The sequence below is a fragment of the Callithrix jacchus genome, chromosome 10, assembly GCF_049354715.1.
Source record: "Callithrix jacchus isolate 240 chromosome 10, calJac240_pri, whole genome shotgun sequence".
Classification (NCBI taxonomy): Eukaryota; Metazoa; Chordata; class Mammalia; order Primates; family Cebidae; genus Callithrix; species Callithrix jacchus.
In genome coordinates this window covers 82,019,362-82,045,529 of record NC_133511.1, presented here as the reverse complement: position 1 = coordinate 82,045,529, position 26,168 = coordinate 82,019,362, and the positions used below count along the sequence as shown (strand labels likewise).

The window sequence follows — 26,168 nt, the reverse complement described above, 5'->3', positions numbered from 1 at the left end:
TGATATATTTTTCCTCCTTACCTCCAGAATTAACTAAGGTCCATATACTGTGGATTATATGCACTTTTTGGCAATAAGAAGACACATTTCTGACCTTGAAGGCTTTTCCTATAAGGTTTCTGGGGACTTCATTTCTTTTGCTTTAGGTACTGCAGCTTTTACAGTAGTAACACTTTATGCAAATGACTCAGCTATTCTTTGCAATAAAGAATATGGTCATTTAGAAAACTGACCCCCATTCCCTATTTCTATCTGCAACTCTTGCACCTCTCTCTCTCTTTTTGTCTTTCTCTTTCTCCCAAGATCACTTTTTTCTGGAACTCTCTGTGTTCTCTCTCTTTCCCTCCCTCTCTGTGATGATATACACATTGGAAACATTTCTTTCAACAGTTTAAGAAGATTTCTTCAATTAAATCACATGAGAAATTATTTTCTAGAGATAAAGTTACTTTTAAAATCCTAATTTTTGCACTGTCTTTAACTCAGTAATAGACATTAATATGCACATGATTTTCAATACACTTATTTCCCATCACTAAAAATAGTTAATCTTCATGAAAGAGAAAATGAGCCCCCCTGAGTGTCACTCTGTTTGCATATTAGCATGTAGCCAGGTCTCTGCCAAGTTTCTCTCTGACTGACTGCTGCAGATGCTCTTTCTCAAGTATTCTGAGTCATATCTTTACTACAAGTCTCCAGGGACAAACAATAGCACCTGTTCCTCACAGGATATCAGGCCAGTTAGCCCATTCATGTATCTTTAATGAAGCTCTAGGGCAGATGGCAAAAAAATGGCATCATCAACAACTTAGCACAGAGAAAACAAAGGGGATAAGTGTTGATGCAACAATGCTGTTTTACGAATTGGAAGAAACAGAACCTGAGTGTTTCACACATACCTGCTGCTGTCTTGATTCTCTGAAAGACATGAGGAACACACTAGCAATTAAAATTTCTGGGCATGTAGCCTATTTGATCAAGAATATGTTCCCCACCCTCTCCAAAAGGGAAACACTTTGGTCAGGGATTGTGGAAGTTTAGAATTAATGGACAGTTGTGCTTTGGGGTAGTTTATTCCTTTAGTGATACACTAAGCTTCACCAATGATGGGGTTTCTGGTTACTTGGTAGTCCTTGAAGTTACATACCCAACCAGATAGTGCTTACTTTCAAAGCAATAAAAATAACACAGTTTTCATGCTTAGAGATATATTCTGCCACATCTCATTTTGCTCTTTGTGTTAACAAAATCAGTTTTACTTCTTTATCTATATGATAATTAAACAATCTCTGAATTTGTGTTTACGGAAAGTTACACTTTAAAGAAAAAAAGATGCTATTTGAAATTTTGATAACTTCTTGGAAAAGACATGTGGAGACTGGTCAATCTTTGATGGAGTGAGGGGAATTATACTTTTTTTAATTCTTAGTAAAATATTTTTGGGGTTGCTGTTTCCAGTGTGTTTCCTGGCATATCACCAAATGGGAAAATGGGATGTTGGGAAGGTAGGGGAAAAGCAGGATTATATTCTTCAGAGCAAAATGGCGCTTGCCTGTATTTTCAGAATTCTTTATCTGCCCTAAGCTCTGGCACTCAATGCAGGGACTTTAATGCACAACTTCCATGAAAGGAAAATATCTTAAATGCTTGTGTGATTTCTTAGGTGGCCACCAAGCAAGCCTCTTTTCATGTTTTTTCCCTTTACCTTGCTCTTGCTTTCCATTTCTGTTCCACATGCAACTGAGAATCTTTTATTAAGTATAATAAATGGAAAACTATGAGAGGGGAAAATTGTTGCTGTAATTTATACTTTCTGCTAATGCCACTTGCATTGGGTCATACTGATGAGCATTCTATAGAAGATGGCATTTAGAAGTATTGATAGAACCTAGTTGCCTTTGCTTGTTTTAAAGACATAACTCCTTTAACACACTAGGGCAGTGGTTCCCAACCTTTTTGGCACCAGGTACCAGTTTTGTGGAAGACAATTTTTCCACAGACGAGGTAGGAGAGGGGGAATTGTTTCAGGATGAAATTTTTCCACCACAGATCATCAGGCATTAGATTCTCATAAGGAATATGCCTAGGTCCCTTGCATGTGCAGTTCACAATAAGGTTGGTGCTCCTATGAGAATATAATGCCACAGCTGATCTGACAAGAGGCAGAGCTCAGGTGGTAATGCTCACTTGCCTGCTGCTCACCTCCTGCTCTGTGGTCCAGTTCCTAACAGGCCACAGACTGGTATTGGTCCACGGCCCAGGGGTTGGGGACCCTTGCATTAGGGAACTATGAAGAAGATTGTTGGATTGTATCAATGTTAGTACTCTGGTTGTGTTATCATACTATAGTTTTGCAAGATGTTATCATTTGGAGAAACTGGATTAAGGGCCCATGTGACTCTCTGTACTCTTTATTACAACCATATGCAAATCTACAATTATATTATTATCACCAATAATTATATTCCCTATCTTAGATCTGTTTTGAAAAAGATAACTTCATGCCTAATATAATATGGTATTAAAAGTACAAACTTTGACCTTGACATATCTGAACTTGAATCCTGGCTCTATCGCTTTTTAATTGACAATGTTACCTAACCTCACATGGTTTTGTTTTTCTCATCAAATGAATAAGAATAATAATAGTAAGTACCTTGCAGGGTTTGAGGGATTAAATGAGATAGAGTATGTAAATCACTTTTTCAGTACTTGACATATAGGAAACACTGAAAAATATGAGCTGCTGTGGTCATCATCATCATTATAATCATCACTATTAATTATTACTTATGTAATTAGACATAAGAGGAACTTTTAATCACCTTTTCTCAGGCTAGAGTCTAAACTAGCTACTGGATATTCTGGCTTCTCTTTAATAAAGGGCACTTGGGATTTTTACATTGTTTTACTTAAAATAAGTTTATTGTTTACTTAAAATAAGTTAAAGTCAATTTTATTCCTTGGAACAGTATGATCATTGCTAATGAATGTATTGTAACAAACTATTGGAATTAATGATGGTAGATACTGAGATCAGTGAATTCTGTGTAAAATAAAATATAACAGAAAGGAGGAAGGAATTTATTGAAATTTGAACAGCATTCAGAGTATCCGAACTCCAGCAATACGCTTCTGAAACACATAATTATTTTTAGCTGGAGACTTGAAGGTTTTCTTTGCCAAAACAGTGCAACCAGTGATTTCTCCCTTTTCTGTCAATCACTGAAGTCCATCTGATATAATGAAAAAGCCCAGGACAGGGTGATTAGCAGTTTTGGACTCTAGATCCAGCTCTGTCATGACACTGTAACCTTAGGCTCCTATCTTTTACCTTCTCTAGACACCTGTTTTCCTATGTGTAAATTATGAGCTTTGGATTAGATTAGTGATTCTCAAAGAACGACCCCTGGACCGGCAGCCCCAGCTTCAACTGGGAACTTTTTAGAAATGTACACCCTCAGGCCCCTACCTCAGATCTACTGATTTAAAGACTCTTGATGGGGAGCAAGGGGAGAGAAGGAAACAATCTGTGTTTTAACAAGCCCTGTGGATTATTCTGATACACACTAGAGTTTGAGAATCACTGCCCTAAATTAAATTTTAGCCTAAAATTTAAATTGTTGGACTGAATTCCAGAGTTTTCTCATTCAGTAGGCATGGGGTAGAGTTTAAGAATTTGCTTTTTAAAAAAAGTTTCCAGATATTGCTGAGGCTGCTGGTCAGGTACTACACTTTGCGAAGTAATACTAGGTTATCTCAAAGTTCTATTCCAACTCTACGTTTCTATTATTACTCTTGCTTTCACGATGTCCTCTGACCTCCTCCTTATTTACTTTGTCTTTCATTTTAGTGAATAGCCTCTGGGCTAATCTTTAGTTTTGAAGTTTCTAACATATCTTTCTTTGTAGAGTGTGATGAACAGAAATGAACTGACCTAAATTTTTACAGCTTATGTCAATATGAAATACCTACAGCTCTTTGGCATTAAAAATGACCCCAAGAGTTTGGTTAGTTATCTCATGAAGACGGAAAGTTATGAAGGAAGTATTTTAAGACACTAAGATTCAAGAATTAAGGATTGGTTTCTAATTGCTATTGACCTCCTTCTGTTATCTGATGATCTGAAGACCTTGGCCAACCAATGTAAAAATAATGTTTTCATTCTAAGATGCTGTTAAATAAGTAACACCAAAGAGCTCCGAATACATGTTCAAATGAATGTGTATTCCCATCTCTTCTTTATCATAGTTTTCTAGATACTTGGGATAGGATAACTCTCTGTGAGACATATTGTCTGCTAAACATGACAAGCCTCTGCCTGCCAAACTGAATTATTTAGTTGGGTCATGTTTCTTTCTTAAATTAGAGTTATGAGTAAGATCAACTATTGCTTTTATATTGCTCATTTTATCAGTTATTTGATAATTTTTGAGTCCTGAATATGGAAACCATGTAAGAAAAGAACGAGAATCTAACAAGGATTTACTGTGACATTGCATTACTATTATGTCAAGTACTGTGCCACAAGAGTTACTTTTATTGTTTACTTAGTCCTCATAATAGTTGTGTAAGGTAGTATAATAAACTTCAGTTTTTACATGAAGAAATATACTTAGAACAATTAAGTAACTGTTCAAGATTACACAGTCAAGAAAATAGTAGCATATAGATTTGAGTTTAGATAGATTTTTTTTTTACCAACAAGGCCTTTATAGGCACCCAGTAAATTCTCAATAAATTCATGATGAGTAACTGAAGGAATGACTGTAATCACACTACCTTTTTAATGTTGAGTTTTAAACAATCACAGAATTATAAAGTTGGAAAGGCCCTAAAGGTTATTATATAATCAGGTTTTTTGTTATGTATTTGCTTTAAATATCTCTAACATATGGGGTTATGCAGCCTTTCTTCACTTGACCATCTCTAGGGAAAGGATATATAACATGTCTTTAATCAGAGTGACTATAGAATAGTTTATTACTAGAAAATTCTTCTTTGCATTTCATTTCCATGAATTTCTTCTTTTGGGCCTAGTTCTCCCTCTGTTAACCATTCAGTCTTAATCCAATCCTTCTTCCATACATTATTCTTTCAAATATTTGAAGATAATCTTACCTCTTTTATTTCTCAAGCTAAATAATCAAACATCTTCAGTTGCTTCTCAATAATAACATAATGTTTGTGAAGTGGAAAAAATAATAAATGAATATAATATCCAGACTCATCACTTTCTTATTCTCCCTTTTTAGAGTGTAAGCCATCTGTGTTGTATGTTGTGTACATATTAGGGCCATTTTTCTTGAAGAAAATGAAATTTTTCCTTTGATGTACTCTTGCACCAAACAATTGTAACCCATAGAAAATACTGTGTTTTATTTTCTGGCATAGAACAGTGACCTTGTCTCTGACATCTCAAGTTTGCATCAGGGTACAACAAGCTAGAGTTCAGCAGCAAACCTGGTGCTTTTCTTCAGCGTTAAAGGCGAGACCTGGGCACTAGGGGATCGGCTCCAATTTAAGCAGGCTTAGTTTGTACTCCAATGTACGCAACTTGGGCTTACCTCAGCTAAAATGGAAGAAATAGCTGCTCAAAGCTAGTTTCTTTCACGCCCCACTGGCAAGGTAGTAATTGCACAAAGACCTTTTTATTATAAGTTGATTTTCCTGAGAAATGAATTCAGAAAAATCCTGTAAAGGGTTTATTTTTTGCTTGCCCTTTATTAACCCACATCTTAGGTCTTTCCCTAGAGAAAAGCTGTTGGTAAATGAAACCTCTTAGACCCACACAGAAGCATTTTTTGCACTGCGTCCCTGGCTATGAAGGGAACAGGGACAGGACAAGGCAAGCCAGTGCTAATTAAACAGGGTCATCAGCCAGTGTATGGAATTTTGCCTAAAGAGAAGATTTAGGAATTTAGACAGGGGAAGGGTTTGGGGTTGGAAGAATTACTGGTAAAGGTTTGTATCTTAAATCAGATATAATGTAGTCCTTTTATACCAGTAAAAAGGCTAAATACCCTGTTTGAACTTAAAGATAATTTCTTTTGGTATATCTTAGTTTTGATCTTTAAATAAGACAAGTCCTGTATTCAACCCATAAAATTGTGCCCTAAAAGCCAGGACAAAATATTTCTGTCATGCTATCCTGGAATCCGGACAGCATTCATAGAGTAAAGAAGGAAGCTAGGAAATTAAAATGTAATTTTCACAAGCATGATTCTGTCAAAGCTCTTATTTTCTTTATATGGAATACAAATACTGATATAGAGTAAAGATTTTCTATTTTGCATTTTTGTGCTCTTTGATACATTTATTGAGGTCAAATGAAATTTGATATAGTAGGATTTATTATGAAATGCTCTCTAAATACAACTCCATAATTACTGAGCTACATGGTAGTACATAAAGCTGTAAAGCTGCTTAGCCAGACAAGCAATTTATATGTTACATCGAGGTGTGTATGGCAAAGAATATTAGTTTAATTGGGAGCCAAGATGTAGTCGCCTTAAATCTGAAGAGCTATATGTTTAACATAATGCAGTAGGGCTTTGAAATAAGATACCTAAACTGGGGAGATACAGCTTTTAGAATATATAACAATTAGACATTATTTTCTGACCAGGGATACTAAATACTGTTTTTGAAAGAAAGCACAGAATGCAAAGCAGGTGAAAGGGCAAAACCTCTAACATTGTGCAGTGCTAGAAAAGAAGCAAACTTATTTCTTCTAGTTTTTGTTTAAAAGAAAAAATAAAAGGGAAAAAGTCAAGAGAAAAGAAAACCATTACTACAGTTTGGTGGAAGCAGGGATGAGGCAAATTCACAATGAAGTTATGTCTTCCGTATGCTATTAGCATCTCAGAAAAGGGATTTGGTGAATTTTAACTGAATTTTCTCAGAGTGCAGATTTGGAATGAGGTTAGAGGTAGGTGGCCATGTGAGTACCAGCACACCACCAGGAGTGAAAAACAAATTCTTCTTGGCATACATTTGCTCCCTGTCTGATCATAGGCTCTCTTCTGTTTAGCAGGTTCAGGGTCACATGCCTCCGCTCATGATCCCAATTTTTCCACATGACCAGCGGACCCTGGCAGCAGCTGCTGCTGCCCAACAGGGATTCCTCTTCCCCCCTGGAATAACATACAAACCAGGTAAGTAGAGAGGGATTTAACATTCTTTTGGAAATGCTCAGATCCACATGTTTTTGCTTAGTACTCACAACAAACACAGGAGCATGCAAGGGAACTATGAATATAAATATCATAAAAGCTTATTTTAAAGTAAAATTAGAATTGGGAAGAGCGGGCAATGTAATAAACTAATTGGTTGCTAAAAACTTTTACTTTCTCTTCTTTCACTTCAGTTTGTCTTGAATTCACAGATAAGATACTACTTCTCCTGGGGACTACAATGTTTGTGTCAGCTCTCTCTCATATTTTACTGAATAATTTTTTTTGGTTAAAGATCCTTTTCTCCTTGTGAAAGCTGTTATGCTCTGGGAAGGTAATCACATACAGTACAAAATGTTATTGTTTGTTTTCAGACTTCTCCTAGAAAAATAGTTAAAACTGGACTGATTTAATTAGCTTACCACTTGTAGGTAAAATTGTTTTTTATTTTCGTCTAAATAATGAAGTATTCAGTATTTTTTAATTCACTTTTAAATCTCAAAAAAACAGGCCATGTAACCTTGCAGTGAAATATGTTTTAAGATGATTTAGCAAATATTATGATTTTTCTTTATTCCTCTGAGTTTACTGGACTCCTGGGGAATTCAATTAGGGGCATAATGGTTTGAAGCTTCTTTCAGAGCCTCCTTGTAAACAGGGCTTCTTTAAATGTTTAAAGATATGTTTCCAAAGGAATCCAATGTAAGAAGATAGTCAAGTAAATAAAAGTCAACCTTAATTTCATTTGTGCATTCTTTGTAAGTGACCTCAGCTCAGAAGTAGTGACCTTGTTCTACTCATTAATAATTTCTGTGTCAAGTTCTTTTTAACATATTAACCTGGTTATATTAACCATCAAATCTGAGTACAACAAATCTGCATGCAGCATTTTCTTTATGTATGTGGTTTATAAAGTGAACAAAGGCATTTTAATATGCTTAAAGCAGTAAGAAAACATAAATCACTTTACTAAAATTCTGGATAAGGAAGCTTACTAAATAACATAAAAATAAGCCTAGTTCATTTTAGCATCTGTTCTAATTGCTTGTTGCCATTGATTATTCTTTTGCATTTGATAGAGAACTTCTTTGTAAGAAAAGGTAGGATGTCTGTGGCAAAACACGAATGATTCAAGGGATAGAGCTATTAAGGGACTGGTGACTTTAAGGGCTGTCCGAAAATTCCTCACAAGTAAATGAATCAAACTCATATTACCAAAAGGCTTTTGGACACCTGAGAGAAAATTATGTCATTAAAATTGTTAAAAATTTATTTTTCGGCCGGGTGCGGTGGCTCACACCTATAATCCCAGCACTTTGGGAGGCCGAGGCGGGTGGATCACAAAGTCAAGAGATTGAGACCATCCTGGTCAATGAGGTGAAACCCCGTCTCTACTAAAAATATAAAAATTAGCGGGGCATGGTGGTGCGCGCCTGTAGTCTCAGCTACTTGGGAGGCTGAGGCAGGAGAATTGCTTGAACCCAGAAGGTTGCGGTGAGCAGAGATCGTGCCATTGCACTCCAGTCTGGGTAACAACAGCAAAACTCCATCTCAAAAAAAAAAATTATTTTTCTAGAGCATAATTTTCAGAACAAGTTATACTTACCTCCTATGAAATTGGCATCTATATTAGGGAAGGAGAATTTTTTTTCAGTGCAGTGGTTGTCATCTTTATAAGTCGTTGGAAACTATTTCTTCATTTTGACTTCCATTGGAACATTGAAGTAAACCAAGTTCACTGTCCTATCCTAAATTGGATTTTGACACCCCTGCACCAGTCCCAGAAACATTTAAAATGAACTATATGTGGAAACTTTCCATTTGACTTCAGTGTTTTGAAAGTTAAAATTACTCACATTTCAAAATCACATATGGGTCTTATTTTCTGTTAGACGCAGATATCTTGTAACTATATTACTTGCCTAATTTTGTTAAAACAATACTGCCACTTATCATGGGGGAAGATACTGTTATATATTTAATGAATTTAGACCATTTTTCAATGTCTTCTCGAACAGCATTAATGAAATTACAAAATTTAACTGAGAAAACTGGAGAAATTGGAACAATATTGTGCAGAAATTAGTTACTCCCATTGAATAAAGTGCAGCATAGAGTTAGTGTCCTAGGATAACAAAGCTGTATTGGATTATGTTGGCTAAACTCTTTTGAGTAAGGCAGGACAATGGGTTTGGAGTTGTAGGAAGAATTTTAATTACAAGCAAGGTTGGTAAAAAGTGTTTACTTTCATGTCATTCCTAAATTATGTCAGACAATTTAATTAATCAGAACTCTAATTATTTCAATAGTTTGGCAATCTAGTCTTTATTGTATATGAAAATGTGTTTAAAATTGATTATAATGGTATGTTCTTATGCTATTAGTAGAGAAATTACATCCTCAGAAGACTTAATCAATCTATGCAGTGTTTTTGATCATTCACATGAATTAGGTGAAGAGACTGCTATTGGACTGGAAACTGGAGAAGTACAATACAACTTTTTTTGCTGCAAACTAAGCTATGGTAACTTCACTTGAAATGTATGTGAGGGCTGGGTGTGGAGGCTCATGCCTGTAATCCCAGCACTTTGGTAGGCTGAGGAGTTGGAGGATCACTGGAACCCAGGAGTTCAAGAACAGCCTGGGCAACATAGTGAGCCCTTGTCTCTAAAAAGATTAAAAAGTTAACCAAGCTTGGCGGTGTGCACCTGTAGTCCCAGATACTCAGGAGACTGATGTGGGAGGATTATTTGAGCCTGGTAGGTTAAGGCAACAGCAAGCCATGATTGTGCCACTGCACTCCAGTCTGGGCAGCAGAGTGAGACCCTGTCTCAAAGAGAAAAAGAAAAGAAAAAAAATAAAGAAAGAAAGAAAAGCAATGTATGTGAGACAACAATGACGAAATTTTTGGAAGAAAACCTTGAAATGGTAGCATAAATTTATGTTCTGTTTCCTTAAACAACAGGATGAACAAGTGCTACCTTGGTCTTTATAAATTAAAAAAGAAAATTTCCCTTTTTTTTCTCTTTCCACTTTTCCATATCTGAAATGATTTCATAGTGTTTGTGCCTACAGCTGATAGCATAATTGTCTTGATTTCCAGAGAGCAAGGACCACCTGGGTTGACCTTCACTGTTAAAGCTAACTGTTTCTGAATCCATGTTAAGACAGTGTAAACAAATATATTTAGAGTTATAGGCCTCCACTCCCCACCCGTGCATGATTTTACCTGCACCTTTGGGCATTTCAGAGTCCCAGAATGTAGTAAACACCAGGCAAGCTCTCCCACCTCTTGCTGAGGGGCATGTTGCCCACAGGGATTGTACAGCTCCAGGACAGCATCTTTCAGATTGATCTCTCTAGAAATAGCTTTATTGAGTTTTAATCCCTAATTTTTAAAATTATTTTACAGGTTCTATAATTAGAGACATATTTCTGGATAGGAACTCATGATCAGGGCCCAGAAAAATAAACCATAGACTTCTGGTTGCTTTGCTGTTTCACATTGTGATACAGAGAGATGCAGCAATTGTGAGTATGATAGGTACATTTGAGTATAAATGTTGGAGAACATTAAAAGATAAAGCCTCTTTCACAGTTGCCAATCTATATATCAGATCAAGATCAGCTTGCCTGAAAAATTAAAACAGTGAGTAGCCTCCTTCATACTTGAGTTGATTTAGATGATCCATTGCTTTATGTAGTGGGAATTTTTTAAATGATTGCTGCTAGAAAGTACCCTTAACGTTTTCTAGGAGATCCTAGGAACAGGATGTCTGCCTGATTCTGGGTCTTCCATTTACTCACTAGCTAAAGCTTACTGAATGATTACTGTGCCAAATACTGTGCTAAATATTTCACATGGATTATTTTATTTCATCCTTACTTGTACATGTCGTTTAATCTTGCTGAACCTCACTTTTTTCTCATCTAAGAAATGTGTCATGATTTGTCCACTACTCTATGTGAGCGTGAAAACTATATTTGGTAAAATATATAAAAATTCTCTGAAAATGATAAAGCACTAAGATTGGGAGTAAAGTCAGATGATGACACTAACTGTAGCCCATTAAACTATACCCTTATCCATTAGAAGTGTGGCCCAAAACCTGAGTGTTAGACTGAGTCATAGTATCCCTCTGCTATTTATAAGTATGTATAACTCAGTGACAATAATATATTTTCAGTATTGTATAACCAACACCACAATCCATACCCAGAACTTTCTTATCATCCCCAACAAAAATACTGTAGCTATTAATTAATAATTCTCTCTATCCATCTACCCTTAGTTTCTGGTAATTAATCTTTCTCTATGAATTTGCCTATTGTAGATACTTGGTATAATTGGAATCATACAATATTTATCCTTCTGTGTCTGGCTTATCTGGGTAAGCATAACACTTCAAGGTTCATCCATATTGTAGCATGTATCAAAATTAATTTTATTGCTGAATAATATTCTGTTGTATATATATGCCATATTTTATCTGTTCATCTGTTGATAGGCACTTAGGTTGTTTTTACCTTTTGATTATTATAAATAATGCTTCTATGAACATGGTTATAGAAATGTTTGTTAGAGTCCCCACTTTTAATCCTTTTGGACATATACCTGTGAGTTGAATTAATGGATTATGTGTAGTTGTGTGTTTAAACTTTTTAGAAACCACCAAACTGTTTTCCACAGTAGCCATGCCATTTTATATTCCCACCAGATATTTAAGAGGGTTCCCATTTCTTCATATCCTTGCTAACACTTGTTATTTTCAATTAAAATTTATTATTATCATCCCAGTAGATGTGAGGTGGTATCTCATTGTGGTTTTGATTTACTTTTGCTTACTGATTTATGATGCTGATCATCTTTTCATGTGCTTATTGGCCATTTGTATATCTCCTACGTAGAACTATTTATTTAAATAGTTTGTCCATTTTTTGAGTTGGATTTTGTTGTTGTTGTTGTTGAGTTTCAGTTCTTTGTATATTATGGATATTGATACCTTATCAGTTATATGATTTGCAAATCTTTTCTCCCATTCTGTAATTTGTCCTTTAGCATTCTTAATAGTATCTTTTGATACACTAAAGTTCTTAATTTTGATGGAGTCCAATTTATCCCTGCTTTCTGTTGGTACTGGTGCTTTTGATGTTATAGCAATGAAATAATTGTGAAATCCATGTCATGAAGATTTACCACCATGTTTTCTTCTAAGGGTTTTATCATTTTAGCTTCTAAGTTTATGTCTTTGATCCATTTGAGTTGATTTTTGTATATGGTGTAAGGTAAAACCTTTTTCGATAGTTTTACATCTTTTGCATGTTGTTGTCCAGTTTTCCCCTCACCGTTTGTTGATAAGACTATCTTTTTCCCTGTTCAATGGTTTTTACACCTCTGTCAAAAATCAAAAATCAATTGACTATATATGTACAGGTTTTAATTTTGAGTGTTCCATTATATTTCGCTGGTACATATCTATATTTCTCTATCTCTATCTCTATTTCTATATATCTCTGTCTCTATCTCTATCTCTGTCCTTATGCCAGTACCATCCTGTCTTAATTACTGGAACTTTGTGGTAAAATTTGAACTGTGAGCCTTCCAACTTTATTCTTCTTTTTAAGGTTGTTTTAGTTGTTGGGACCTCTCATAATTCTGTATTAATTTGTGAATTGGCTTTTCCCTTTCTGTGAAATAAGTTGTTATAATTTTGATAGGGATTGCTTTGAATCTGCTGGTTGCTTTGGGTAGTATTGCCATTTTAACAGTGTTAAATCTTCCATTCCTACCCGTGAGCACAGATGATTTTTCATTCATTTTTGTCATCTTTGATTTCTTTTAACAATGTTTTCTAGTTTTCAATGTACAAGTTTTTTACCTCCTTGGTGAGATTTATCCCTAACTATTTAGTTCTTTTTAATACTTTTGTAAATGAAATTGTTTTCTTTATTTTCTTTTTGGTTGTTCATTGTTGATGTTTAGAGACACAGCTGATATTTGTATGTTAATCTTACACTCTGCAACTTTGTTGAATTTATTAACTCTAGTAGCTTTCTCAGGGATTCTTTGGGATTTTCTATATATAGGATTGCATCATTTGAAAATATAGTTTTACCTCTCCCTTACCAATTTGTATACATTTTATTTCTTTTTCTTGTCTAATAACAGTGGCTAGCACTTCCACTGCAATATTGAATAGCAGTGGTGAAAGTAAGCATTATTGTCTTGTCCTGGGTCTTTCACCATTGAGTATGATGTTAGCTATAGATGTTTGTTTCTTTAACAAACAGGGTCCAGGCTGGAATAAAGAGGTATGATCATAGCTCACTGCAGCTTGAACTCCTGGGTTCAAGCAATCTTTCTACTTCAGTCTCCCAAGTAACTAGGACTGTAGATATGTGCCACCACACTTGGCCAGCTACAGACATTTTATGAATAACTTTCATCATGTTGAGGTCTTTTTCTTCTATTACTAGTTTTCTGAGAATTTTTTTGATGGAAGAATATTTAATTTTTGTCAGATGACTTTTCTGTATCAATTGAGATGATCATTTGATTTATTTCCCCCTTCATTCTATTTTTCTTCTTATTTTTTATTCCACATCCCCACCTACTGCATGTTTTCACTCATAGGTGGGTGATGAACAATGAGAACACTTGGGCACAGGGAAAGGAACAACACCCCTTCGTTATAGTAATGTAATGCTTGACACTGATTTAATCCTTTGCATTCTTGGGATAAATTCCACTTTGCCCTGGTAAACAATTCTTTTAATATGCCATGGATTTGTTTTGCTAATATTTTGTTGAGGATTTTTATATCTATATTTATATGGGATACTTGACTGTAATTTTCTTTTCTTGTGATAGCTTTATCTGGTTTTGGTATCAGGATAATGTTAGCCTTATAAATTGAATTAGAAATATTCTCTCCTCTTCTTTTTTTGGTAAGAGTTTGATAAGGATTGATATTAATTCTTCTTTAAACATTTGGCAGAATTCATTGGTAAAGCCGTCTAGGCCACGGCTTTTTCTTATTAAGAGGTTTTTGATTATTAATTCACTGTATTTACTTGTTATAGGTCTGTTGAGGTCTTCTATTTCTTCTTGAGTTGGGTAATTTGCATATTTTAGGATATTTGTCCATTTCTTCTAGGTGTTAAATTGGTTAATGTACAATTGTTACAATTGCATAATTATTCAGTGTTGCTTTTTAATTTCTTTGTTTTTGTTAGCTTTTATTGAGCACCATTTATTTGGCAAGATATCCCCAACCCTTGTGTGTGTGTGTGTGTGTGTGTGTGTGTGTGTGTGTAATCTCATTTAATTTTCATAACAACTCTTAGATATGTGGCAATAAATTATATCTCCGTTTAATTAGAAGAAAGTAGGCCGGGCGCGGTGGCTCAAGCCTGTAATCCCAGCACTTTGGGAGGCTGAGGCGGGTGGATCACAAGGTCAAGAGATCGAGGCCATCCTGGTCAACATGGTGAAACCCCGTCTCTACTAAAAATACAAAAAATTAGCTGGGCATGGTGGCGTGTGCCTGTAATCCCAGCTACTCAGGAGGCTGAGGCAGGAGAATTGCCTGAACCCAGGAGGCGGAGGTTGCGGTGAGCCGAGATCATGCCATTGCACTCCAGCCTGGGTAACAAGAGCGAAACTCCATCTCAAAAAAAAAAAAAAAAAAGAAGAAGAAGAAAGTAAGAAACTGGTACTCAAAAACGTTATTTTTTTTCCAAGAGTTACACATCTAGAAATACTGGAGATAGAATTCAGACTGAAGTTCTCTGATGTGATATTTCATAATTTTTGGGCCTTGGTGTAGGTGTGTGTGATCTTAAGAAAATATGACATTTTTCAGAGAATAAAATACAATTTTTACATGTGGTGTTATGCAAATGACATCTTATAAAGCCATTTATTTCTATCTCTGGTTCCAGAGTATTTCAAAGCAGAGGTATGAACTGCTATTTTAATATTTGATTAATTAAATCTATCTACTTAGAGTCAAAGCATTTCTGAGGTTCTTCTGATTACCACCCTAATTTTTAAATCAGAGTTCTGGGGTCCAGGAAGAAATTATGTTCACCTGTGTAAACTAACCTAGTTTTATAAAGGTCAATAATTGTTACTGTATTCACCTCTGTACATGGAGGCTATATTATTGATGAGCTATCATGAAGGCATGAACTTTGAGGGGTTTTTCTATTTTTAATTTTTATCTTGTTATTTTTTTTTTTTTCATTTTTTAAATTTCAATGGGTTTTTGGGGAACAGATGGTGTTCAGTTACATGAATAAGTTCTTTAGTGGTGATTTCTGAGATTTTGGTGTACCCATCACCAAAGCAGTATACGCTGTACCTAATGTGTAGTTTTTTATGCCTCATCACACCCCAACCTTTCCCCCAATCCCCAAAGTCCAGTGTGTCATTCTTATGCCTTTGCATTTCTCATAGCTTAACTCTCACATATGAGTGAGAATATGATGTTTGGTTTTCCATTTCTGAGTTACTTCACTTAGAATAACAGTCTCCAATTCCATCCAGGTTGCTGTGAATGCCGTTATTTCATTCCCTTTTATGACTGAATAGTATTCCATGGTGCACATACATATAACATATATATATATATATATATATATATATATATATATATATATATATCACATTTTCTTTATCAGTGGGTTGATTGATGGGCATTTGGATTAGTTCCATATTTTTTTAGTTGCAATTCGTGGCTATAAACATGCATGTGCAAGTATCTTTTTCATGTAATGACTTCTTTTCCTCTGGGTAGATACCTAGTAGTGGGATTACTAGATCAAACAGTAAGTTTACTTTTACTTCTTTAAGAACTCTTCACACTCTTTTTTACACTACAAACTAGTGTTTATACTAGTTTACATTCCCACCAACAGTGCAAAAGTGTTCCCTTTTCACCACATCCATGCCAATATCTATTGTTTATTGATATTTTTATTATGATCATTCTTGCAGGAGTGAGGTGGTATTGCATTGTGGTCTTCATTTGCACTTCCCTGACAATTAGTGATTCTGAGCATTTTTTGTATGCTTGTTGGCCATTTGTATATATTCCTTTGAGAATTGTCAATTCATATTCTTAGCCCACTTTTTAATGGCATTGTTTGTTTGTTTGTTTGCTGATTTGTTTGAGTTCTTTGTAGATTCTGGATATTAGTTCTTTGATGAATGTACAGATTGTGAAAATTCTCTCCCACTCTGCTGGTTGTCTGTTAACTCAGCTGATTATTTATTTTGCTGTACAGAAGACTTTTAGTTTAATTAAGTCCCAGCTATTTATCTTTGTTTTTGTTGCATTTGATTTTGGGTTCTTGATCATGAAGTCATTGCTAAGCCAATGTCTAGAAAGGTTTTTTCAATGTAATCTTCTGGACTCTTTATGATTTCAGGTCTTAAATTTAAGTCTTTGATCAATCTTGAGGTGATCTTTTTATAAGGTGAGAGATCAGAACCCAGGTTCATTCTTCTAGATGTGGCTTGCCAATTATCCCAGCATCATTTGCTGAACAGAGTTTTTATGTTTTTGTCCGTTTTGTCTAAGATTAGTTGGCTCTAAGTATTTGGCTTTATTTCTTGGTTCTCTATTCTGTTCCATTGGTCTATGTGTCTATTTTCATACCAGTACCATGCTGTTTTGATGACTGTGGCCTTCTAGTATAGTTTGCAGTCGGGTAATGTGATGCCTCCAGATTTTCTTTTTGCTTAGTCTCTCTTTGGCTATGAAGGCTCATTTTGGTTTAATATATAACTTAAGATTCTTTCTACTAGTTATTTGAAGAATGATGGGAATCACATTGAATTTGTAGATTGCTTTCAGCAGGATAGTTATTTTTACAGTATTGATTCTAACCATCCATAAGCATGGGATGTGTTTCCATTTGTTTATGTCATCTATGATTTCTTTCAGCAGTGTTCTGTAGTTTTCCTTGTAGAGGTATTTCACATCCATGGTTAGGTATATTCCTAAGTATTTTATTTTATTTATTTTGTTTTTGCAGCTATTGTGAAAGGGGTTGAGTTCTTGGTTTTATTCTCATCTTGGTCACTGTTGGTGTATAGCAGAGCTACTGAGTTATGTACATTAATTTTGTATCCTGAAACTTTGTTGAATTCATTTACCAGTTCTAGGAGTCTTTAGTTATATAATCATATCATCAGCAAACAGTGACACTTTGACTTCCTCTTTACTGATTTGGATGCCCTTTCTTCCTTTCTGTTGTCTGATTGATCTTGCTAGGACTTCCAGTACTATCTTGAATAGAAGTGGTAAAAGTAGACATCCTTGTCTTGTTCCAGTTCTTAGGGAGAATGCTTTCAATTCTTCCTTTTTCAGTATAATTTTAACAGTGGGTTTGTTGTAGATGTCTTTTATTACTTTAAGGTATGTCCCTTCAATGCTAATTTTGCTGAAGGTTTTAATCATAAAGCAATGCTGAATTTTGTTAAATACTTTTTCTGCATCTATTGAGATAATCATGTGAGTTTTATTTTTAATTCTGTGTATGCGGTGTGTCACGTTTATTAATTTACTTATGTTAAACCACCCTTGCATCCCTGGTATGAAACTGAGGATTTTAAAAATTGATTGTATGTAGTGGGGATAAATTTATGGGAGTTCATTCACACTCACTTATTTAATTGCTTTGGTGACAAATTCCACAGATTTTCAGATGATTGATTGGTCAAGGGTTTGGATGCAGCTGTGAAATAAGCGAAGAAAGTAAGGTTGAACCTTGATTCTTAGCTTTCTTAAAAGTAGACAAAACACTGCAGATGATCTTAAAAGAAATTCTGAGATCAAGACTCTTCATTATTGTTCTATTCTTTGATGAATAGCGGAGAGATTTAGCAGGAGAAATAACATAGTGATCTCAGCAATATATATTATAATTCTTACTAATTTTATTTTTCATTTGTCCTCAGAACAAATTGAAGCTTTCGTTTTATTTTTAGAGGTCTAAATGTGTCACCTATTACCTGCTACCATTTACTGCAGTGTATGATATTCCTTAGAGTATAGAGTAGTTGTCATATTTTTCTATACCAAATACATGCATCCAGGCAAGACCCGTGCTAAGTGGTATATTTAAGTTTGTATCAGTGACTGCAATTCAAACATGTTCATATTGTAACAAGAATGGTTGTAGCTCATAAAGGTGGGCTCTACAGTTGTTTGGCAACTTATTTAATGATTCTAGCACACAATCATTTTTTAGTTAGTTGGGGATGTGTAACACATTTTTCTTCAGTTTTGGAGGCTGGGAAATGAGACTGAATTCCTACTTTGGGGTAGTTACTGAAGAATCTTTTGAGTCCTGTCTTCTAGTTCTGTCTCTCTCTCTCTCTTTCTCTCTCTCTCTCTCTCCCCCTCTCTTCCCCCGCTCCTCCCAAACTTTCTAAATTATTTTTTCAATGTGTTAATATCTGAAGTTACTATCACAGGATAACTGCAGCTATCCCAGTTACTTGTCTTTCTGAAGAAAGTAAATTGACAGACTTTTACCCAAGGGATTTTTGTTTTTGTTTTTTTTTTAAGGTAGACTTCATATCTGAATTATTCAAATTAAAAATTCTGGCAGAAGGTAGCCTGAATCTAGTGGGTCAAATGTTGTTAGTACAAGCTCCCCTTCTCCTGCCATTAAGTTTTACTAAGTTTTTGCTTCATGTCAGTTTCTATGAAAATTTAATAATTTATTTTCTCTCATTTAGGGACTCTTGATGTTTTGATTCCAAAGGAACACTGCCTATTCTGGCAAGTGAAATGAATGTCAAGCAAATTTTCCATAAGTGTTAAATCCTACTTTGTATTTCTTCCGTACTCGCAACAACAGTTGCGGCTGGGCGCGGTGGCTCACGCCTGTAATCCCAGCACTTTGGGAGGCCGAGGCAGGTGGATCACGAGGTCAAGAGATCGAGACCATCCTGGTCAACATGGTGAAACCCCGTCTCTACTTAGAATACAAAAAATTAGCTGGGCATGGTGGCGCGTGCCTGTAATCCCAGCTACTCAGGAGGCTGAGGCAGGAGAATTGCCTGAACCCAGGAGGCAGAGGTTGCAGTGAGCCGAGATCATGCCATTGCACTCCAGCCTGGGTAACAAGAGCGAAACTCTGTCTAAAACAAACAAACAAACAAACAAACAAAACAGTTGCAATATTTAGAAAGCTGGAAAAATGGATTTATGGAATAGACATTATTTCTCAAATTGATTTTTGAAGGCTGTCTTCTTACACTAGAGGTAGCAAAGGCCAGATTATAGTAGCGCATAAAGCCAACCTGTTTCAACAAGCTTCACCTTCCATGTACAAATATTAAAAGAATAGGTCCTCATGAAAGCATTTCAGATCCAGAGACAAATTTGAAAAAAATTGCTACAACATGTTGAGTGATTCCTTGCCAAGTCAGGCACTGAGAACTTTTTCTTGATTGACTTACACAGAAAATTACAGTGGCATAGGGAAAACATGTAACTTTGTTATTAAAAAACTAAACTTCACAATATCTTTAAATTCCTCTCCCTCTTAAAATTTTCTTTTCTACTTGGATTCCTCTCTTCTTCTCCCTCATCTTCTACCCCTACTGTCTTTTCCTTGCTCTCTTTCTTCTAGTCATTCACTGTTATATACTCTGTTGCTCTAATGTATTCATTTTTACTGTTAATGTTGAAACAATGATATGTCATGGAGAAATAGCTTTCTAAAGATTATATTCAGATATACAGATTCAAAGCAAGATAAAAGTTAAAAATGTTTTTAAAATATGCTTGTCAGCAGTGGAAAGAAAGCTGTTTGTAGCCAGCAGGTGAGCTGGAAAGTACTATAGGGTGTGGTAGAGATAGTAATAAATTAGCTGGCAAGCCAAAAACTGTAAAAAAAAAAAAAAAAAAAAAAAAAAAAAAAAAAAAAAAAAGCTATTTCATAGCATAGAAGCATGACAGCTATTTAAAAAGGAGTGCCCCAGGGAATTCTTTTACAGTTTGATTTTTTTAAATATGTTTGACATGAAAAATATTTTAGTACAAATAAAGCAACTGGTATTAAACTTACAGGGAGGGGGGGTTGTGGTTTAGAGTTAGTATGAATAATGCATGATATTTAAAGAAAGAACAGCTCTAAAATATTCCAGGAGGCAGTCCAGTTAGAATGGTGATTTTCCCCCTATTTTTGAAGCATCATTAATTCAGCATCATTTTGTGTTTTTTTTTAAAACTTTATATCTACCAAAGAAATGCTATTTGACTTAGATTAGGATCTTCTTTCTTTAGATAATTTAGTTTAAATATCAAGAAGATCAGTAGAATTATTTAAGCATAAAGTGACAGTCGTTTACTATAAAAAATAATTTGGCCTAGTTATGTTTTTTAAAAAGTTCATGTAGTACTGCAAACCAAAATCAACCTCATGGAAGGAGAAAAACAGGATCAGATATTTTGAACATTGCTCCATAGGAGACCTACACAATATAATGTTAGTGAATGCATTGTAGCAGCGCTTCATATGCAATCAGAAGCCAATTGTTACTGGACTGTGTACAAGCACACACTGTGCTCAATGGTCTGATGAGGTATTATGGATATGATGCAAAAAGACTGTGTAGATTAGAAGCTAACAATTTGTTAAAAGTGAAAGCAACTTAACATTTACATTGGACCAGCTGAGTAGCACTTCATGTGGCAAGCAGGATGAGTTCCCAAGAACCAGAGGCACCAAGAAGGCTCCAGGTATTAGTTTCCATACTGGAAAAAAAAAAAAGTTTGCTTTCCAGTTGACTCCTTTTATTACTGAGATTCTTTCTAGCTGTATATTCATTATTACATTCAGCTTTGACTATGGAAAAGTTCATGCAAAACAGCATGATTTTTATAAATGTCAAAAATGTGTGGAGGAACAGCCTATTAAAATATAGCCTAGAGATAGTACTCAACACTGACTTTAAATAAGTAGCTGAAGCCAAAGTGATACTCCATTAAATCATTAATATTGTGTAATTTATCCACATGTACTAATTTTTATTTTAGCTATCACCGTCATGATATATTCCTCCTTACTTTATTTTGGTTCTTCAGATTGCTGCACACAGCCTGTGTTCTTAGGTCACAGAAGGTACTTCTGTCTCCCTTTTTAGGAATAATCTGAAGTTAGAAACACACTAAGATGTAGCATTCATCTTTGCTGAACCACATTAAATCTTTACCAGGCATTAGTACAGATATTCCATGTAAAATATGTGGATATTTAATCAAAGCATCATTGAAACATGTTTCATAAGTACACAGTATGCATCATTCTATACTAGGATCCACCAGTTCAGTACCAGAGGTTAATTCAGAAAAACATGTTTTCTACAGTTATGGGGATACCAGACGTTTCACAGAATGCTGGAAGATAAGATTAGCTATCCTCTAGGCCCTATCATATTGAAGAGGTTGCATTTTTTAATTTTTAAATTTGTCTAATAAAATAAAGTGTAGAATTACAAACAGTTAATAGCTCAGAACCCTTTTTGGACTCTAATACTCTGTCTTCCCTACCAAGCCAAAACTTTTTGTTGTTCTAATATAAAAGCCTCAATGCTTTCCCAGTATACTGAGTGTCAGCCTAGCTTTAAGATATTTTTTTTACTCTTAAAAATTATGTATTACAAGATTTGTAATGGAGTGAACATGCTTGAATTGCACATTTAATTTTTTTAACATCATATTCATGTTTTGCCAGTTTGCCTACCAGCTATCTGTTAACAAAAAGTTCCAAGGCAGCACTGCAAGTCTGTGCCCAACTAAGCCTTTTGTTTCTGCAGATGTTTGGGCTTAGAGCAATGTTTTAAAGCTCAGGCAATCCAAGGACCATGTTTGTACTTGTCTGCTGCAATTCCCTGTGCATTGTCTAAACCTGTATGCATTGTTCTTTCCGACAGGTGATAACTACCCTGTACAGTTCATTCCATCAACAATGGCAGCTGCTGCTGCTTCTGGACTCAGCCCTTTACAGCTCCAGGTAAGTGCCAGAAGAAAAAAATGTGGGATATGAGCCAGTACTTTAGTAGAAAACTGCTAACCAGCTGTATGCTAAATAATGGCCTGAATGTTAAATAATGTTTTAAGCATAGCCCAGAAGGATTAACACCTTATATGCTTACCATAATGCAAATAAAATAGAAAACTGCCAGTTTTTATATTTTTAAAGGAAAAAAATCACATTATGACTTAATACTATGTATTCTCTATCAGAGGAGTTGATAGTTTTACAGTGTCAACGGCTAGTTGTTACTGCATATATGTTAGCTTTTTCCTTGTCAGTTTTACATCTGTGTCTCTACTTATGTCCAGATTAGCTTTTACATGTAAACATTGAAGCAAAAAATGATGTTGGATACTTTTCCTTCTAGTAGCTCATAGAATAAAGGGTTGTTATTCTCAAATTACATGATAATTATTGGGTAAAGTGTAAATGCATTGCTCCTTAATATGTGTATCCTCATCCTTTCTAGGGTCAAAAGTCAGGGCATGGTATCTGATTAATTTTGCATTGGTATTTCACATTTATAAAGCTAAACTTGGGGAGAAAGTGTTTTGGAAACTGATTGAAAAATCATTTACACCTTATCTTCTTCACAGTAAAATGAGTTTGGAATAGAAATAGGTGGTCGTTATACACTTCTACTACTATCATTTGAAAGGGAGGTTGACTTTGATTATGAATGTGTATTTGTATTAATAAAAACAAAAAGATGAGATCATTAAAATAAGTCAAACATTCAGTATTTGAATATTTAGAGAATATATGATAATCAACAACTTGAATTCAATATAGTAGAAAGTTTTATTAAATATAGTTTTTATTCTTAAAATATACTGTAGTTATTTTTGAGTTTTCTTAAATAATCTACAAAATAGCATCTGGTGAAGTATTTTTATTTCTGTGTTGCTATTCTATAGGTGACTTGAACATAAAAAATGTACAGCTATTGTATCATGAAAAAACATCATTTTGAATGTTTCCAACTGGATCTTCAAATAAAGAATTTTTGCAATACTTTGAGAAATTTTATCATGAGTCATGATCCAGGAAGCCATAAAGATGTAACCCATTATGGGCTGCCTAGTAGAGCCAGAAATTTTCCCTAAGAGGAGCGGCAACCTCACCTCTCTTGCAAACTTTCACCTTCCTCACTACTGACTCTGAAACCTCTGTAGTTGGTGCAAGTCTAAAAAGAACCCTCACTATTATAAACCTAATATATTTCTCCTTTTCCTATAGCTGTGCTATTGAGTATTTTCTTGAGTCAGAGGCAGAAGTAAGAAATCAGTGTCACCGTTTGATACTATAACCAAGTTTCTGTAAAAGAAAGAAACTGAGTCTTAAACTTTCTACTTTCTATTTTATTGATGTGCTCAGTACCCTGGATTTAGAAATATGATTCGTTTCATGAGTTCTGACAGTATGTTTTGTCTTTTTTTTTCTTCTGAATATGCTACTAAACAGAAGGGTCATGTCTCCCACCCACAAATTAATCCAAGGCTAAAAGGCCTAAGTGACCGTTTTGGCAGGAATTTGGATACCTTTGAACATGGTGGTGGCCACTCTTACAACCACAAACAGATTGAGGTATGAATGCTTCCATTGGTGCTTCATTGGGTGGGGGACTGCATTGTTCAGTCATACTCTAGGTTTTTTTTCTTTAAAGTGGCACTCAGCCTAAATACTAATCTTAATCTTTTCCTTTTTCTCATTCCTAAGGAGGCTCTTGTTTTGCTCCTTTTCTTTCAGAGAAAAAAGCAAATCCCAAAGCAATGTCCCTGAATTAAGGTTGTTCTTTGCCATATATATTCAGGCAAAAGCTTTACATTATAAGTGTCTTCAAAACCATCTTTCTTCCCTTATTCTTTTACCTTTTCTTGTGTATACTGTCATATAGTATTTTTTTAAAAAATCTTAAACATTAAAAATATTATTTGACCATAGAATAACCCTGTAAATTTAATCAAATATAATTCTGCTTTTATAGCTAAAAGAGCTGAGGTTCAGAGAGGTTAAGTTATTTAGCCAAGGATATAAAATGTTTGTTGAATCAAGGCTATTGCCCAGGATTTCTAATTCTACCTACCCAGTTTTCTCAGAATGAACTAGGGATGGGTGCCTGGGCCTGGATGGTTGCTTTTTCCCAGATAAACTTCCATAGTATTCTTTTCATATTTCACCTTCCAGTAGAGTCCTCTGTTGTGTTTTTGGGATATTCTTAACACTTGAGAGAAGATGGCTTATGAAAACCAAGAACTTTTCTTCTATAAAAACCAAGTCCTCCTCTCTCCAATTTCATGCTTGATTCCTTTTCTGCATCATTGGAGTCCCTCACTGGGACTATCATATGGGAGAATTTCCAGCTATCTGTTGAATTTTTAAAAAGTGGATACAGGTTACCTCAGACTGAAACACACTTTAATTTTGGGGGTTAGATATAATGCCAAATTTTATATTGTAACCTAGGATGGAAAACTCAACCCAAAAATGAAAATAATTGCATCTAGTAAGATGAAGATGAACATTCAGCTTCTGTTGGCTCTGCTGGTCTGTATAGCTCAAACACTATGTAGTCAATAAAAGGTCCCTTTTACATTACCTTTTCTGCTGCTTGTGAATCTACCTTTTTGGAAAATGATAGGAAATGATCACTCCTAAGAAGAAGGAAGAGACAAGGCCAATGACCCCCTTGGAAGTAGCCTAAGGTAAAGTTCCAGAGCTTGTTAACTGCCTCCTTCTTTCCTTTTGCTTTGACATAAGAGGTAAACAGGGGGTTTCCACTCAGACATGATTAGACACATACTGTAAGAGCATCTTCTGTCTTCTATGCAGACAGAAGAAATTTCTTTTCTAAGGCTTTCTTTTGGCTGTAGAGAGACAGTATCAAATTTCTGGACATTCTGAAAACCTACTATGCCCAGGAGAGCTGAAAAGAGATGACTGGACATTAGGAACAAGTTTTTATGTGTGATGACAATTAGAAGCTTATCCACTCAAGACAGTCAGCTTGAAGAGCTTTTAAATGCCTGGAAGAATGTGATATCAGGTAGCCTTGACTCAAACTCAAGAACATCTTCTCTTGTTGGGCTTCTGTTTTCTGTTGAGGTGTTATGTTCTATCTCATCAATCTTCCCTTAGCCAGGTTTCTACTCAGTCTCTTCTTTTGCCTAATTTTTCACTTAGGTCGGCTTCTCTCCCACCTCCCAATCCCTAGTCCCACACCATCACGGATCCCTGATGTGTCAAATCTGACTTCTCTTGGGTTTCTGAAAACCGTGATGTCATACATAGGACTGTCAGAGCTGTGTAGTGCCATAGCTATGCTGATATAGAAGCATAGCATATGTCACATGTCTGTCACTTCAATTAGGCTAAACAGGGAAACCAACAATGCAAGAGCCTTCATAGCTTTGCATTTTAAGTTTGGCTGGTTTTGTATCCTCAGTTTTTGCTTATTCTTGCTCTGTTCTGTTGCCTCCTGTTTTTGCACCTTTTTCTTGCATCTCAGGAAACGTTTGATCTGTTTGCTCATGTGGACACTGGGTAGAAAAGACTGACCTTGTTTGAAAGGCAGGTTTCCCAAACTTTCCTGGTATGAGTGCAGCATGTTTATTGGGACATAAATGAATAGTGTAGTAGACACTCTAGTAGACACCCATATCTAAGCTGCTAGATAGTAAATTTTAAATCTTGAGCAAGTGTAGAGGGAAATTTTAATAATATCTTGCTTTATTGCTATTAGAATCTGCTTTCTTTTCTAGCTAGTGTTTTCTCCCCTCCTTTGACAAGCTAAAATGTCACAGTTCTGTCAACAAACATGATCCTGATAAATTATTGCTACTAGGAAAGCATTACAATTATATTAACTGGTTTTATTTCTAAACAGAGATTTTTAGGAGGAAAAGTTTATAACACATATACTTCCCCACC

General features: G+C 35.2%; 1 protein-coding gene across 50 annotated transcripts in view; it reads left to right on the top strand.

Annotated features, from left to right (window-relative positions):
* Positions 1-26,168, top strand: part of SOX6 (SRY-box transcription factor 6) — a 705,491-nt gene that overhangs the window by 544,446 nt on the left and 134,877 nt on the right. For 14 of the 50 annotated variants that reach the window (XM_078340651.1, XM_078340665.1, XM_078340655.1 and 11 more), the window contains 2 exons: positions 7,034-7,157; positions 22,135-22,214. In XM_078340651.1, coding sequence (XP_078196777.1) covers positions 7,034-7,157; positions 22,135-22,214 — 204 coding nt within the window. Of the gene's footprint in view, positions 1-7,033; positions 7,158-22,134; positions 22,215-23,702; positions 23,826-26,168 lie in introns of all 50 variants that reach the window. The other 36 variants (XM_078340659.1, XM_078340648.1, XM_078340662.1 and 33 more) reach the window with 3 other exon arrangements.